We start from the raw sequence: 13,417 nt of genomic DNA, 5'->3' as shown, positions 1-13,417 counted from the left end.
TGGTCACATAAGGGGGCAGCCCTGGTAATCTGGTCTCATAGGAGGGCAGCCCTGGTAATCTGGCCATATAGGAGGGTAGCCATGGTAATCTGGTCTTATAGGAGGGCAGCCCTGGTAATCTGGCCATATAGGAGGGCAGCCATGGTAATCTGGTCTCATAGGAGGGCAGCCATGGTAATCTGGTCTCATAGGAGGGCAGCCCTGGTAATCTGGCCATATAGGAGGGTAGCCATGGTAATCTGGTCTTATAGGAGGGCAGCCCTGGTAATCTGGTCTCATAGGAGGGCAGCCCTGGTAATCTGGCCATATAGGAGGGTAGCCATGGTAATCTGGTCTTATAGGAGGGCAGCCCTGGTAATCTGGCCATATAGGAGGGCAGCCATGGTAATCTGGTCTCATAGGAGGGCAGCCCTGGTAATCTGGTCTCATAGGAGGGCAGCCCTGGTAATCTGGCCATATAGGAGGGTAGCCATGGTAATCTGGTCTTATAGGAGGGCAGCCCTGGTAATCTGGTCTTATAGGAGGGCAGCCCTGGTAATCTGGCCATATAGGAGGGCAGCCATGATAATCTGGTCTCATAGGAGGGCAGCCATGGTAATCTGGTCTCATAGGAGGGCAGCCATGGTAATCTGGTCACATAGGAGGGCAGCCCTGGTAATCTGGCCATATAGGAGGGCAGCCATGGTATCTGGTCACATAGGAGGGCAGCCATGGTAATCTGGTCACATAGCAGGGCAACCCTGGTAATCTGGTCACATAGGAGGGTATCCCTGGTAATCTGGCCATATAGGAGGGCAGCCATGGTATTTGGTCACATAGGAGGGCAGCCATGGTAATCTGGTCACATAGGAGGGCAGCCCTGGTAATCTGGTCACATAGGAGGTCAGCCCTGGTAATCTGGTCACATAGGAGGGCAGCCATAGTAATCTGGTCACAGGGGGGGTCAGCCCTGATAATCTGGTCGCATATCGGACCCCCTTGTAATCTGGTCACATAGGGGGCAGCCCTGGTAATCTGGTCACACAGGAGGGCAGCCCTGGTTATCGGGTCACATAGGAGAGCAGCCCTTATAATCTGGTCACATAGCGGACCCCCTGGTAATATGGTCACATAGGGGGCAGCCCTGGTAATCTGGTCACCTAGGGAATGTATTTCCCGAAATAATGTAAAAAATATTTACACTATGTGAACGATTGAATGATTTCAATAAATGCATGCATCCCTTCCTGATACCTTTAAAAAAATATTTAACCCCTTCCCGACATGCGCCGTACTAGTACTGCGCTGCCGGCACTGCATTAGTGCCAGCAGCAGTACTAGTACGGCGCCCCGATCACCGCGGTCTCATGCTGAGCGCCGCGGTGATCGGGTGCGGGTGTCAGCTGTATATGACAGCTGACACCCCGCAGCAATGCCCACGATCGGCGCTATCGCCGATCGCGGGCATTTAATCCCTGTGATGCCGCTGTCAATAGTGACAGCGGCATAGAGGGGGATCACGCAGGGACGGGGGCTCCCTGCGCTCTCCCACCGGAGCAGCGCGATGAGATTGCGCTGCTCCGGTGACCTGAAAGGAGTCCCCGGATCCAAGATGGCCGCGGGACTCCTTCCGGGTCATGAGATGACCCTGCTTGCCGGCGTCTGCTGAGAATTCCTCATAGCAGGCGCCGGCAAGCCTCTGTAACGTGCCTCTAAGCTCGGTGATCTGACAGAGTGCTGTGCACACTGTCAGATTACCGATCTGTGATGTCCCCCCCTGGGACAAAGTAAAAAAGTTAAAAAAAAATGTCCACATGTGTAAAAAAAAAAAATATATATATATATTCCCATAAATACATTTCTTTATCTAAATAAAAAAAAAATCACACAATAAAAGTACACATATTTAGTATCGCCGCGTCCGTAACGACCCCACCTATAAAACTATATCACTAGTTAACCCCTTCAGTGAACACCGTAAAAAACAACAACAAAAAACGAGGCAAAAAACAACGCTTTATTCTCATACCGCCAAACAAAAACAAATAACACGCGATCAAAAAGACGGATATAAATAACCATGGTACCGCTGAAAACGTCATCTTGTCCCGCAAAAAAAAAGCTGCCATACAGCATCATCAGCAGAAAAATAAAAAAGTTATAGCTCTCAGAATAAAGCGATGCAAAACCAATTATTTTTTTATATAAAATAGTTTTTATTGTGTAAAAGCTCCAAAACATAAAAAAAATACATAAATGAGGTATCGCTGTAATCGTACTGACCTGAAGAATAAAACTGCTTTATCCTTTTTACCAAACGCGGAACGGTATAAACGCCCCCCCTAAAAGAATTTCAGGAATTGCTGGTTTTTGTTCATTCCGCCTCCCAAAAATGGGAATAAAAAGCGATCAAAAAATGTCATGTGCCCGAAAATGGTACCAGCAAAAACTTCAACTCGTCCCGCAAAAAACAAGATCTCACATGACTCTGTGGACCAAAATATGGAAAAATTATAGCTCTCAAAATGTGGTGATGCAAAAACTATTTTTTGCAATAAAAAGCGTCTTTTAGTGTGTGATGGCTGCCAATCATAAAAATCCGCTAAAAAACGCTATAAAAGTAAATCAAATCCCCCTTCATCACCCCCTTAGTTAGGGAAAAATAATAAAATTTTAAAAAATATATTTATTTCCATTTTCCCGTTAGGCTACTTTCACACTAGCGTAGGTACGGGGCCGTCGCGCTGCGTCGGCCCGACGTACCGACGCATGCTGTGCAAGCGCCGCACAACGGGGGCAGCGGATGCTGTTTTTCCACGCATCCGCTGCCCCATTGTGAGGTGCAAGGAGGTGGGGGCGGAGTTCCAGCCGCGCATGCGCGGTCGGAAATGGTGGACCGTCGGCACAAAAAAAGTTACATGTAACGTTTTTTGCTGCCGGCGGTCCGCCACAACACGACGCAACCGTCGCACGACGGTTGCGACGTGTGTCAATATGTCGCTAATGTTAGTCTATGGGGAAAAAACGCATCCTGCAGATGACTTTGCAGGATGCGTTTTTTCGCCAAAACGACGCATTGCGACGTATGCAAAAAAAACGCTAGTGTGAAAGTAGCGCTAGGGTTAGGACTAGGGTTAGGGCTAGGGTTGGGGTTAGGGCTAGGGTTAGGGCTGGGGATAGGGCTAGGGTTAGGGTTTCAGTTATAATTGGGGGGTTTCCACTGTTTAGGCACATCAGGGGCTCTCCAAACGCGACATGGCGTCCGATCTCAATTCCAGCCAATTCTGCTTTGAAAAACTAAAACAGTGCTCCTTCCCTTCCGAGTTCTCCTGTGCGCCCAAACAGTGGTTCCCCCCAACATATGGGGTATCAGCGTTCTCAGGACAAGTTGGACAACAACTTTTGGGGTCCAATTTGTCCTGTTACCCTTGGGAAAATAAAAACGTGGGGGCCAAAATACCATTTTCGTGGAAAAAAAAATAAAATTTATTTTCGCGGCTCTGCGTGATAAACTGTAGTGAAACACTTGTTGGTTCAAAGTTCTCACAACACATCTAGATAAGTTCCCTGGGGGGTCTAGTTTCCAATATGGGGTCACTTGTGGGGGGTTTCTACTGTTTGGGTACATCAGGGGCTTTGCAAATGCAACATGACACCTGCAGACCAGTCCATCTAAGTCTGCAATTCAAACGGCGCTCCTTCCCTTCCGAGCTCTGCCGTGCGCCCAAACAGTGGTTCCCCCCCATATATGGGGTATCAGCGTACTCAGGACAAATTGGACAACAACTTTTATTGTCCAATTTCTCATGTTACCCTTGGGAAAATAAAAATGTGGGGGCTAAAACATCATTTTGTGGAAAGAAAAAATGATTTTTTAATTTTCACAGCGCTACATTCTAAACTTTAGTGAAACAATTGGGGGTTAAAAGTGCTCACCACACATCTAGATAAGTTCCTTAGGGGGTCTTCTTTCCAAAATGGTGTCACTTGTGGGGGTTTCCACTGTTTAGGCACGTCAGGGGCTCTCCAAACACGACATGGGTTCCGATCTCAATTCCAGCCAATTTTGCATTGAAAAGTCAAATGGCGCTCCTTCCCTTCCGAGCTCTGCCATGCGCCCAAACAGTGGTTTATCCCCATATATGAAGTATCAGCGTACTCAGGACAAATTGCACAACAACTTTTGGGGTCCAATTTATCCTGTTACCCTTGGGAAAATAAAAAATTTGGGGCAAAAAGATGATTTTTGGTGAAAATTAATATGAATTTATTTTTACGGCTCTACATTATAAACTTCTGTGAAGCACTTGGAGGTTCAAAGTGCTCACCACACATCTAGATAAGTTCCTTAGAGGGTCTACTTTCCAAAATGGTGTCACTTGTGGGGGTTTCCACTGTTTAGGCACGTCAGGGGCTCTCCAAACACGACATGGGTTCCGATCTCAATTCCAGCCAATTTTGCATTGAAAAGTCAAATGGCGCTCCTTCCCTTCTGAGCTCTGCCATGCGCCCAATCAATGGTTTACCCCAACATGTGGGGTATCGGCGTACTCAGGACAAATTGTACAACGCCTTTTTTGGTCCAATTTCTCCTGTTACCCTTGGTAAAATAAAACAAATTGGATCTGAAGTAAAAATTTTGTGAAAAAAAAGTTGAATGTTCAATTTTTTTAAAAAATTCCAAAAATTCCTGTGAAGCACCTGAAGGGTTAATAAACTTTTTGAATGTGGTTTTGAGTACCTTGAGGGGTGCAGTTTTTAGAATGGTGTCACTTTTGGGCATTTTCTGTCATATAGACCCCTCAAAGTCACTTCAAGTGTGAGGTGGTCCGTAAAAAAAATGGTTTTGCAAATTTTGTTGCAAAAATGAGAAATCGCTGGTCAACTTTTAACCCTTATAACTCCCTAACAAAAAAAAATTATGTTTCCAAAATTGTGCTGATGTAAAGCAGACATGTGGGAAATGTTGTTTATTAACTATATTATGAGATATAACTCTCTAATTTAAGGGCATAAAAACTAAAAGTTTGAAAATTGCTAAATTTTCATAATTTTCAAAAAAATTTTGTTTTTTTTCACAAATAAATGCAAGTCATATCGAAGAAGTTTTACCACTATCATGAAGTACAATATGTCACGAGAAAACAGTGTCAGAATCACCAGGATCCGTTGAAGCGTTTTAGAGTTATGACCTCATAAAGTGACAGTGGTCAGAATTGTAAAAATTGGCCCTGTCACTTAGGTGAAAACAGGCTTTGGGGTGAAGGGGTTAAATAAACTGATGACCCCTGAAGATCACTCCGGTTTATTGCTGTTATCTAATCTGAATCGCTCAGTTCCAGGTGAGGACGAGGGTTGGAAGTTCAATAACATCACTAAACTTCCAAGATTTGTCCGCTGTTGTGTAGCTCCAGCATATTCCACAGAACTCGCCCTACACATCGGCCCTTTCCCAATAGAGCTCACAGTCTCATTTCCCTCCCCATCACATTGGGGCTTATGTATCCAGCTAAATGTCGAAGAACGACTTGCATCATATTTATGTGATTAGACACTTTTTGTGCCTTATCTGATGCTTGTTTTAACATTTTTTTTAAATTTGTTTTTATTTTTTTTACCTTTTTCCCTGCTCTATTTCTACTTGTCAATTTTATTCCATAGTTTTCAAGATCTCCGATTGCTGTCATATAATTGGAATCTTAAATGACCATGGTCATTTCAACAAACATTGCCTAATATAATTGCCTAAGAGAATATAAGAAACTTTGCAATATATCTCATCAAAGAAACCTGCTTCTTTCTCTACTTATGAGCCTCTTCTTCTCCCTGTCTCCTGAACTCATCATCCACTCTCGAAAACCAGCACAAATCCTTCATAGTGAAAGCAAGATGAAATTTGAGCTCAGAGAGATGAGATTATCGCTTTTATTAAACTCCACAGAGAGGGGAGGAGTGAGGAGCACTCAGCACAGTGAGAAACCAGGCAGACACTGGCAAATCGAGCTGCAGCAGATAGCAAACCTATTTGACACCGGTGCTGGATTTACAGCCACACAGCTCAGTACCGCTGTATAATGTCCTCCTTGTTGCTGCTGCTTGTGCCAGCATGCTGCAGAGAAAGAAAACCAGAAATCCATCTTTGTATAGGAGACATTAAGGAGCCAATCTCCTTCCACCAGCTCAGAGAGAACTGACAATTAGGCACAAACTGCTGATGGATAGTGGTGATAATGCAGGATACAGAAATGGTGTTATTCCTCATGTGCAGACCCGGCGCATTTGTGAGTTATTAAGTACACCGATGTCCATGTGGTCCTTTATGTGTCACTTCTATTCTGATTGCAGGTACTCTAGAGGAGAAGATCTATCAGAGGCAGATAAGTAAGCAAGGTCTCTCTGGGGCGGTTGTTGATTTGGCCAAGAAATCGGAACATATTCGCTTTTCTGTGGATGAACTCCGAGATCTGTTCACCCTGCATGAAGACTCGGACTGTGTAACCCACGACCTGCTGGGATGTGACTGCACACAAAGCAAGCGCCTGCCAGGTGATGCCAATATTACCGGGACGTGATGTATGGTCGCGGACTTACAGATTACTGACTCTTCCCTTTAGATCTTCCTCCCCCGGACTGACGCTCATTGACAGATCTCACAAAGATGCCGCGCTCACGTGTTTTACCAGTACATTGTTTTCTGATCCTCACTTTAGATTTGTCATTTATTCATTTATTGCATTTCATTTCAGGTGAAGGCAAAGAAAATCATTTCAAGGCCAGAAGCTGTCACCTCGGCCAGAAGGCAGAGAAGAATATTTCCATGTCTGAACTGATGCAGTGGGAACACTTTAATATGCAGCAGGATTGTGGTGACCCGTTTCTCCAGCCAGGCCGGGAATACATGTCCTTTGTCTTCCAGAACACAACAAACTGCTAAAAGTTGACAGAGTCCGCTGTGGCAGGCGGCTAGAAAGCCCACCAACATACATGGAAAACCGTGAAGTGGATGCATCTGTGGTCCCCTCATTCTTGGGTTCTGTAGAGGTCTCATATGCCAGAAGCCATGGTCCCTTCATTCTATGGTTCCCTAGATGTCTCATATGCCAGAAGCCATGGTCCCTTCATTCTATGGTTCCCTAGATGTCTCATATGCCAGAAGCCATGGTCCCTTCATTCTATGGTTCCCTAGATGTCTCATATGCCAGAAGCCATGGTCCCTTCATTCTATGGTTCCCTAGATGTCTCGTATGCCAGAAGCCATGGTTCCCTCATTCTTGGGTTCCGTAGATGTCCCATATGCCAAAAGCCATGGTCCCTTCATTCTTGGGTTCCGTAGATGTCTCATATGCCAGAAGCCATGGTCCCTTCATTCTATGGTTCCATGGATGTCTCAGGTGCCAGAAGCCATGGTCCCTTCATTCTATGGTTCCCTAGATATCTCATATGCCAGAAGCCATGGTCCCATCATTTTTGGGTTCCGTAGATGTCTCATATGCCAGAAGCCATGGTCCCTTCATTCTATGGTTCTCCTGGTCTCTGTTGTTTGGCTGCAGTGCTGATAGGAAGTAAGCAACTCTGCAGCCAATCAGTAAGCCTACCCGTGCAGAACCGCTGAGCCCACAAATTGGCAGCAGTGTTGTCAATGTGACATCAGCACTGCAGTCAGAGACCGAGGCAGCGGCAGAGAGCTGGGGTTGGCTCCGAGGAGGATAAGTAATACTGTGTTGATTTTTTTTTTTTTTTTTTATAACTACCACCACCTATGAAACAAAGTTTTCTGAGAGGGGATAACCCCTTATACCATCACTTGCTAAGATGGAAATGCCCCTTTAATGTCTCATATGTAGTGCTTTAAATAAATAAACTAGGGTCCCCTTGCTTCTGTCTGGTAACCAAGAAGGCCACTTGTAGGAGGAGAGGACATGATGAATTGTATCCCATTGCTCTATGGTGAAGTCTGTAGACGTTGGATCTATCTATCTGTATGATGCGGCCCAAGTGTACACTGAATATGTGTGGGATTTATTATATGTGCTCAGCATATGGATCACTACAGCGGGGGGTTGTTATATAGTGGAAACCTCTCTAAAAGACCACCGCTGTGTCTCTCCTGTACTATGGATCGGAGCGCCCGCTTATAGCGGACCACCCTTCTAGAAGACCCGTTTTCAATGCAAGGTGTTGGCCCAGAGAGCTTCATTGTGTTTTGTAAAGGGTCATTACAACACATTGCTAGGATATTGCCATAGCTTATAATCAGTAGCGATAGACCCTCTGGCCCCCCAACCACTCCTGAGAATAAAGGGGCCGTGGAGTTAGTGTAATACCGCAACCCTTTGTTTGCAGCGCCACTTTGTGCAGGGAGAATCAGTGAAGTAGGTGCAGCCCTACGCCAGCACTGTGCCCCATCATTCTTAGCACTGGTGAGGGTCCCATTTATTAGACCCCACCTAATCGCAAGGTGATGGCATATCCTGTTCCACTTTATATACCCATTTCCAGGACACATTAAATGTCTGGTGGTTTTTTTATGTAGTAGATGTTTCCATTGGTTTCCTTTCTGAACATATTGTACATTTTAAAAGCAATGTTAATAATTTGTGTTTTTTTGCTTAGCTCATACTTTATTATTTTTGTGACTTATCTTCTTTTTACCCGAAATTTAGTCTGAAATTGTAAAACACTGAATTTGGTGCCGACGATGGAAAGATCCTCTTCCGGATTAATACGACAACAGGGCATAGTGGATTTGCCATTGTCGATAATATATATTTTTCTGGAGTTTTGATGTCGGGTTGTATGATCCTGTATTATGAATTGATATCTGCACACCAGTTCCGCAGTGTTAGTGTGCAGATTTTCCAGTAGTGGAGCTCATACCCCTTGGATCCAGTCTTCCAGACTTTTGTCCCTGCGCACATGTTTCCGATGCATGGGGGGGATGGTGCCTCACTTTTAATAGGTCTTGGCTGTAAAAGTTGAGCACCCTTGAAGGTGCTTTGAATGGAGGAGCCGGGATTCGGTATATTTTAATGTTTAGCCACTCGATGAATAGTGCTGCGATGTTTTAATGTTCTCCAGGAGAAACAAACTCCATATCCTTCAGAGTGTGGCGGAAAAGGAAAAACACTTGAAAACACGATTACGTGTACATGCACACATTCAGTACTTGCAGCTGATTTTTCTGCTGCAAATACTGGAACGTTGGCAGGAAAAACCCTGCATAAAATATTTGTGCTTCTGGTGCGTTTTTTTTTTTGTCACCCATTCATTTGAATGGGTGAAAAACGCTGAACGAATTGACTCTGCAGAAATAAAACCGCTTCAAACCTGCAATGAAACAAATAAGCTGCAAGTTCACGAAATCCCACAAATCTCATTCACTCTGCTGGTACTGTAAAAAAAAGCTACGCGCAGAAAGCGGTGTGGAAAAGCGTGACGTATGAACAAGTCCTAACAGGCTGTATGCACATGATGTCTTCGTTCTGAAGGAGGTACAGCCGAGGATTTCATAGGCACCGCTGCTCCCGGATAGGGCCGGCGGTCTTTTTCCTGAAGCTTCTTCACTAGTGGTTCTACTGTTGTTTTGGCGGCAGCGGCAACTTTTTTTTAACCTAAACTACAACTAGTGAATGTCACTTATGTCGCCATTTTCTGAGACCTGTAATGCTCAGCCCTGCTATGTATAGCTAAAATCACAATCTCCCATGAACGTAAGCCACAGGCTGGCTTTCACAGGAGGATCGTAATGATCCAGATGTCATGACAACCCATCTGCACTCCGCGATCACGTCACGGGCGCGTCGATGGGAGCGTGGAACGATGTGCTCACTACCAGCGCACGTTATATGCCGCTGTCAGAGATTGACACCAGCAGTATTTTACGGGTTAATAGCTTCACTCCATCCACTCCATGCACGTTAACAGCCCAGTCATGGCTCTCATCCAGCCATGTTTCAGATATCCCCACCATGTCATAATTATGCTCCAACAACTTTAATTCTAATTCATCCATTTTGTTGGCGAGGCTTCTGGCATTAGTACACATGCACTTTATGTATCTCTCTGTACCTCTATTCTTACTTAAATTATTAGCTGTTCTAACCCCATGCCACCGCGACCTTCCTTATTTGTGCCCAGGTCTCTATCTGCACTATCTTCCCCTCCTATAAAATGAATACCCCCCCCCCCATTCCCTAGTTTAAACACTCCTCCAACCTTCTAACCATTTTCTCCCCCAGCACAGCTGCACCTTCCCCATTGAGGTGCAGCCCGTCCCTAGCATAGAGCCTGTAGCCATCTGAGAAGTCGGCCCAGTTCTGCGGGAACCCAAACCTCTCCTTCCTACACCAATTCATGAGCCACTTATTAACCTCCCTAATCTCCCGTTGCCTCTCTGGCGTGGCACGTGGTACAGGCAGTATTTCGGAAAATACCACGTTGGAGGTCCTTGCTTTCAGCTTGCAGCCTAATTCCCTGAAATCGCTTTTAAGGACCTTCCACCTACCTCTAACTTTGTCATTTGTGCCAATGTGCACCATGACCGCTGGGTCCTCACCAACCCCTCCCAGTAATCTGTCCACCCGATCAGTGATGTGTCGGACTCCAGCGCCAGGTAAGCAGCACACCGTTCGACAATCCCTGTCTTTGTGACAGATTGCCCTATCTGTTCCCCTAATAATTGAGTCCCCCACTACCAGCACCTGTCTGGCCTGCCCTGCTCTCCTATTTCCCTCCTTACTGTAGCAGTCACTCCTCCGGCTTTCAGAGGACATGCCTGGCTGCAGCAGTGCTACCCCTGTACTGGCACCCCCCTCATCTGCCAACTTAGCAAACTTATTGGGGTGTACCAGATCAGGACTAGCCTCCCTGGCACTCTTCCCTCTACCCCGCTTTCTGAATGTCACCCAGCTAGCTACTTCACTGTCCTGCAGCTCCATCCTACCATCCCCCCCCCCCCCATCTATCCCATTGAGCGTCTGCTCAGTGAGCAGAAGACTCCTTTCCATATTGTCAGTGGATCTGTGTTGCCAGCTGCACATTTAGATTCAGAATCTGGGCTTCCAAATGCACAACGTGCTCACATCTCGCACAGCAGTATGCACCCTCAACCGGCTGATCAAGGACTGCATACATGTGGCAAGATGTGCACTGGATGGTATTAACAATAGTGGAGCACATTTCCTAATGGGGATTGCACCAGACTGAAAAGTAAAATAAATGCAAAGTATCAATAAAACAGACAGCAATTCAGTAATTCCTCCCTTGGAAACTCCCTTAATCCAAAGTCACTGAATCACAAGTCACACTTACCGCCGTTCACACTTACGCTCGGGTCACACTCATCTCGTTCACACTCGCTAAGCTGAAGATTTAAAGAGATTTTTTTTCTTCCCCTCAGCAGCAATCCACCTTGCTGTTCAATGCACTTCCTCTTTACTTGGTTCAATGCAGCCACAGTCCAGGGTACCGGATCACGGATGCTGGTGTGGTCCGGCTGGCTTGGAACCGAATTTGGAATCCCTCTAACCAGGTGGGGTTGGAAGCCTTCCTTCTAGCGCTGTGGTGTTGTAGTCCCTTGCTGCCTTAGGCCTCACACAAGGTCCTCACGTTTTCTCTCTGTCACCCCCTTTAGGTAAGACACTACCCACACGACAGGTAGCTCGAGCCTTTTTATAGGATCTCTGTCACGACCCGGGCTCTATTTGCTACTGTGTCATCATATGTTAATGGTGGACCGGTAACTTGCAGTAAGCTGTCTGCCGGTTTTTGCCGTGGGGCAAGAAGTTACCCCCACAACCTCGGTTTTCTGGCTACCGATATCTGTGCTCAGCATGGAGGAAGCCCAGTCGCAGCTTCTCTCCAGCTCTTTACTCTCCTTCGCTTCTTTTCCCTCTCATTCTCCTACAGACTGCTCTTCTTTCTCCTTCCACGGCCCCAACCTTCCTTTTCTCTCTCCTCTCACCAGCTGTCTAACTCCAACTGCCTAGCAACTGACTCCTCCTGACCATAGAGAGCAGCTCCCCTGAATTTGGATGTAGAGCTCCCCCTTCAAGACTGGAGTCAGAACAGTGTTGTGTGTGCTGAATACCTGTCAAAGGGATACATCCTCGCTTCCAAGTGTGACATCACCCCCCGTAAAGAAAGCAATGCCACTGTAACAAACTGTTACCTGGGGGCTATATTCTCCCCCTTCCCCCCCCCCTGTTAAATCCAGTACTTCCGGACTGGGAAAACAATAAATTAGTTAGATAATGCAAACATTTTGGGAAATGCATTTCAACAGATACATAAATTTTTCTTCCCTTTATGGAAGGTTGTTTCTCTTGAACGTTGCAAAACATTTACAAAGGTACAGTCATTTTAGTACCAGGGTGTCCTTCTGCACCAACAACAGTAATGATGTAGGGAACCCGTTCTAAACCCCCAACGTAGTTCTTGGGTGGGCTGCAAGGTGTAACATCCAGACCTGGTCTTCGGCTGCACCAAACAGTTTTTCTTTGGTCTTAGGAACAAACAAGGCCATACCTGTTGTGAATTCCGTTTTTGGGCTCCCTCCGGTGGTTGTAAATGGCACTTTTGTGAATTCTGACCTTGGGCTCCCTCCGGTGGTTTTAAGTGGAACTGCTGCTCCTTGGATTTAGCTTAGCAGCTGCTTCCACTGATCGTCTCTCCTGCTCTGCTATTTAGCCTGGCTCTGATCTTCAGCCAGTGCCAGCTGTCAATGTTTCTTGGTTGGATTCAGATCTCTCCTTGGATTTCCTTGATAGTCGGTCCTGTTCAGCAAAGATAAGTCCTTGCATGTTCATTTGTTGTCCTCTTGCTGTAGACTTAATCATTCAGCTCATTTTATGTTTGCTCTAGTCCACCTTGTCAGTATTCAATATTCAGTTAAGCTGGAAGCTCTGGGGAAGCAGATTTGCCCTCCACACCGTTAGTCAGGTGTGGAGATTTTTTGTAAACTCTGTGATGGATTTTTTTAGCTTTTGATACTGACCGCACGGTACCTTTTCCTATTCTGTCTATCTAGTTAGAAGTGGCCTCCTTTGCTAAATCCTGTTTTCATTCTGTGTATGTCATTTCCCTCTCCACTCACAGTCCATATTTGTGGGGGGCTGTCTGTCCTTTGGGAACTTTCTCTGAGGCAAGATAGCTTTCCTGTTTCCATCTTTAGGGGTAGCTAGTTCTCCGGCTGTGACGAGATGTCTAGGGAGTGACAGGAACATTCCACGGCTACTTCTAGTGTTGTGTTAGGTTCAGGAACTGCGGTCAGTAAAGATACCATCTCCTCAGAGCTCGTCCCATGTTGCTCCTTAACCACCAGGTCATAACAGTACAGCTGGCCAACAGTGTATTGAATGCATCTCAAAAGAGGGAAAAAAACAAAGTTCTGAGCCATTTTTTTTTCTCTGCAGCCTGTTTTGTCTTTTTTTTCCCTTTA

General features: G+C 45.8%; 1 protein-coding gene across 2 annotated transcripts in view; it reads left to right on the top strand.

The window, feature by feature from the left end:
- RAD54B (RAD54 homolog B) overlaps positions 1-8,568 on the top strand; it is a 56,772-nt gene extending 48,204 nt beyond the window's left edge. The window contains exons 14-15 of one of the 2 annotated variants that reach the window (XM_077270967.1): positions 6,325-6,525; positions 6,726-8,568. In XM_077270967.1, the coding sequence (XP_077127082.1) occupies positions 6,325-6,525; positions 6,726-6,913 (389 nt within the window). In that variant the 3' untranslated portion in view covers positions 6,914-8,568. The remainder of the gene's footprint in view (positions 1-6,324; positions 6,526-6,725) is intronic. The other variant, XM_077270968.1, reaches the window with a different exon arrangement.
- Positions 8,569-13,417: the final 4,849 nt, after the last annotated feature.

Source organism: Ranitomeya variabilis, chromosome 6 (genome assembly GCF_051348905.1).
Source record: "Ranitomeya variabilis isolate aRanVar5 chromosome 6, aRanVar5.hap1, whole genome shotgun sequence".
Lineage (NCBI taxonomy): Eukaryota > Metazoa > Chordata > Amphibia > Anura > Dendrobatidae > Ranitomeya > Ranitomeya variabilis.
The sequence above is the reverse complement of the archived record's forward strand: the minus strand, read 5'-3'. Positions and strand labels throughout refer to the sequence as shown.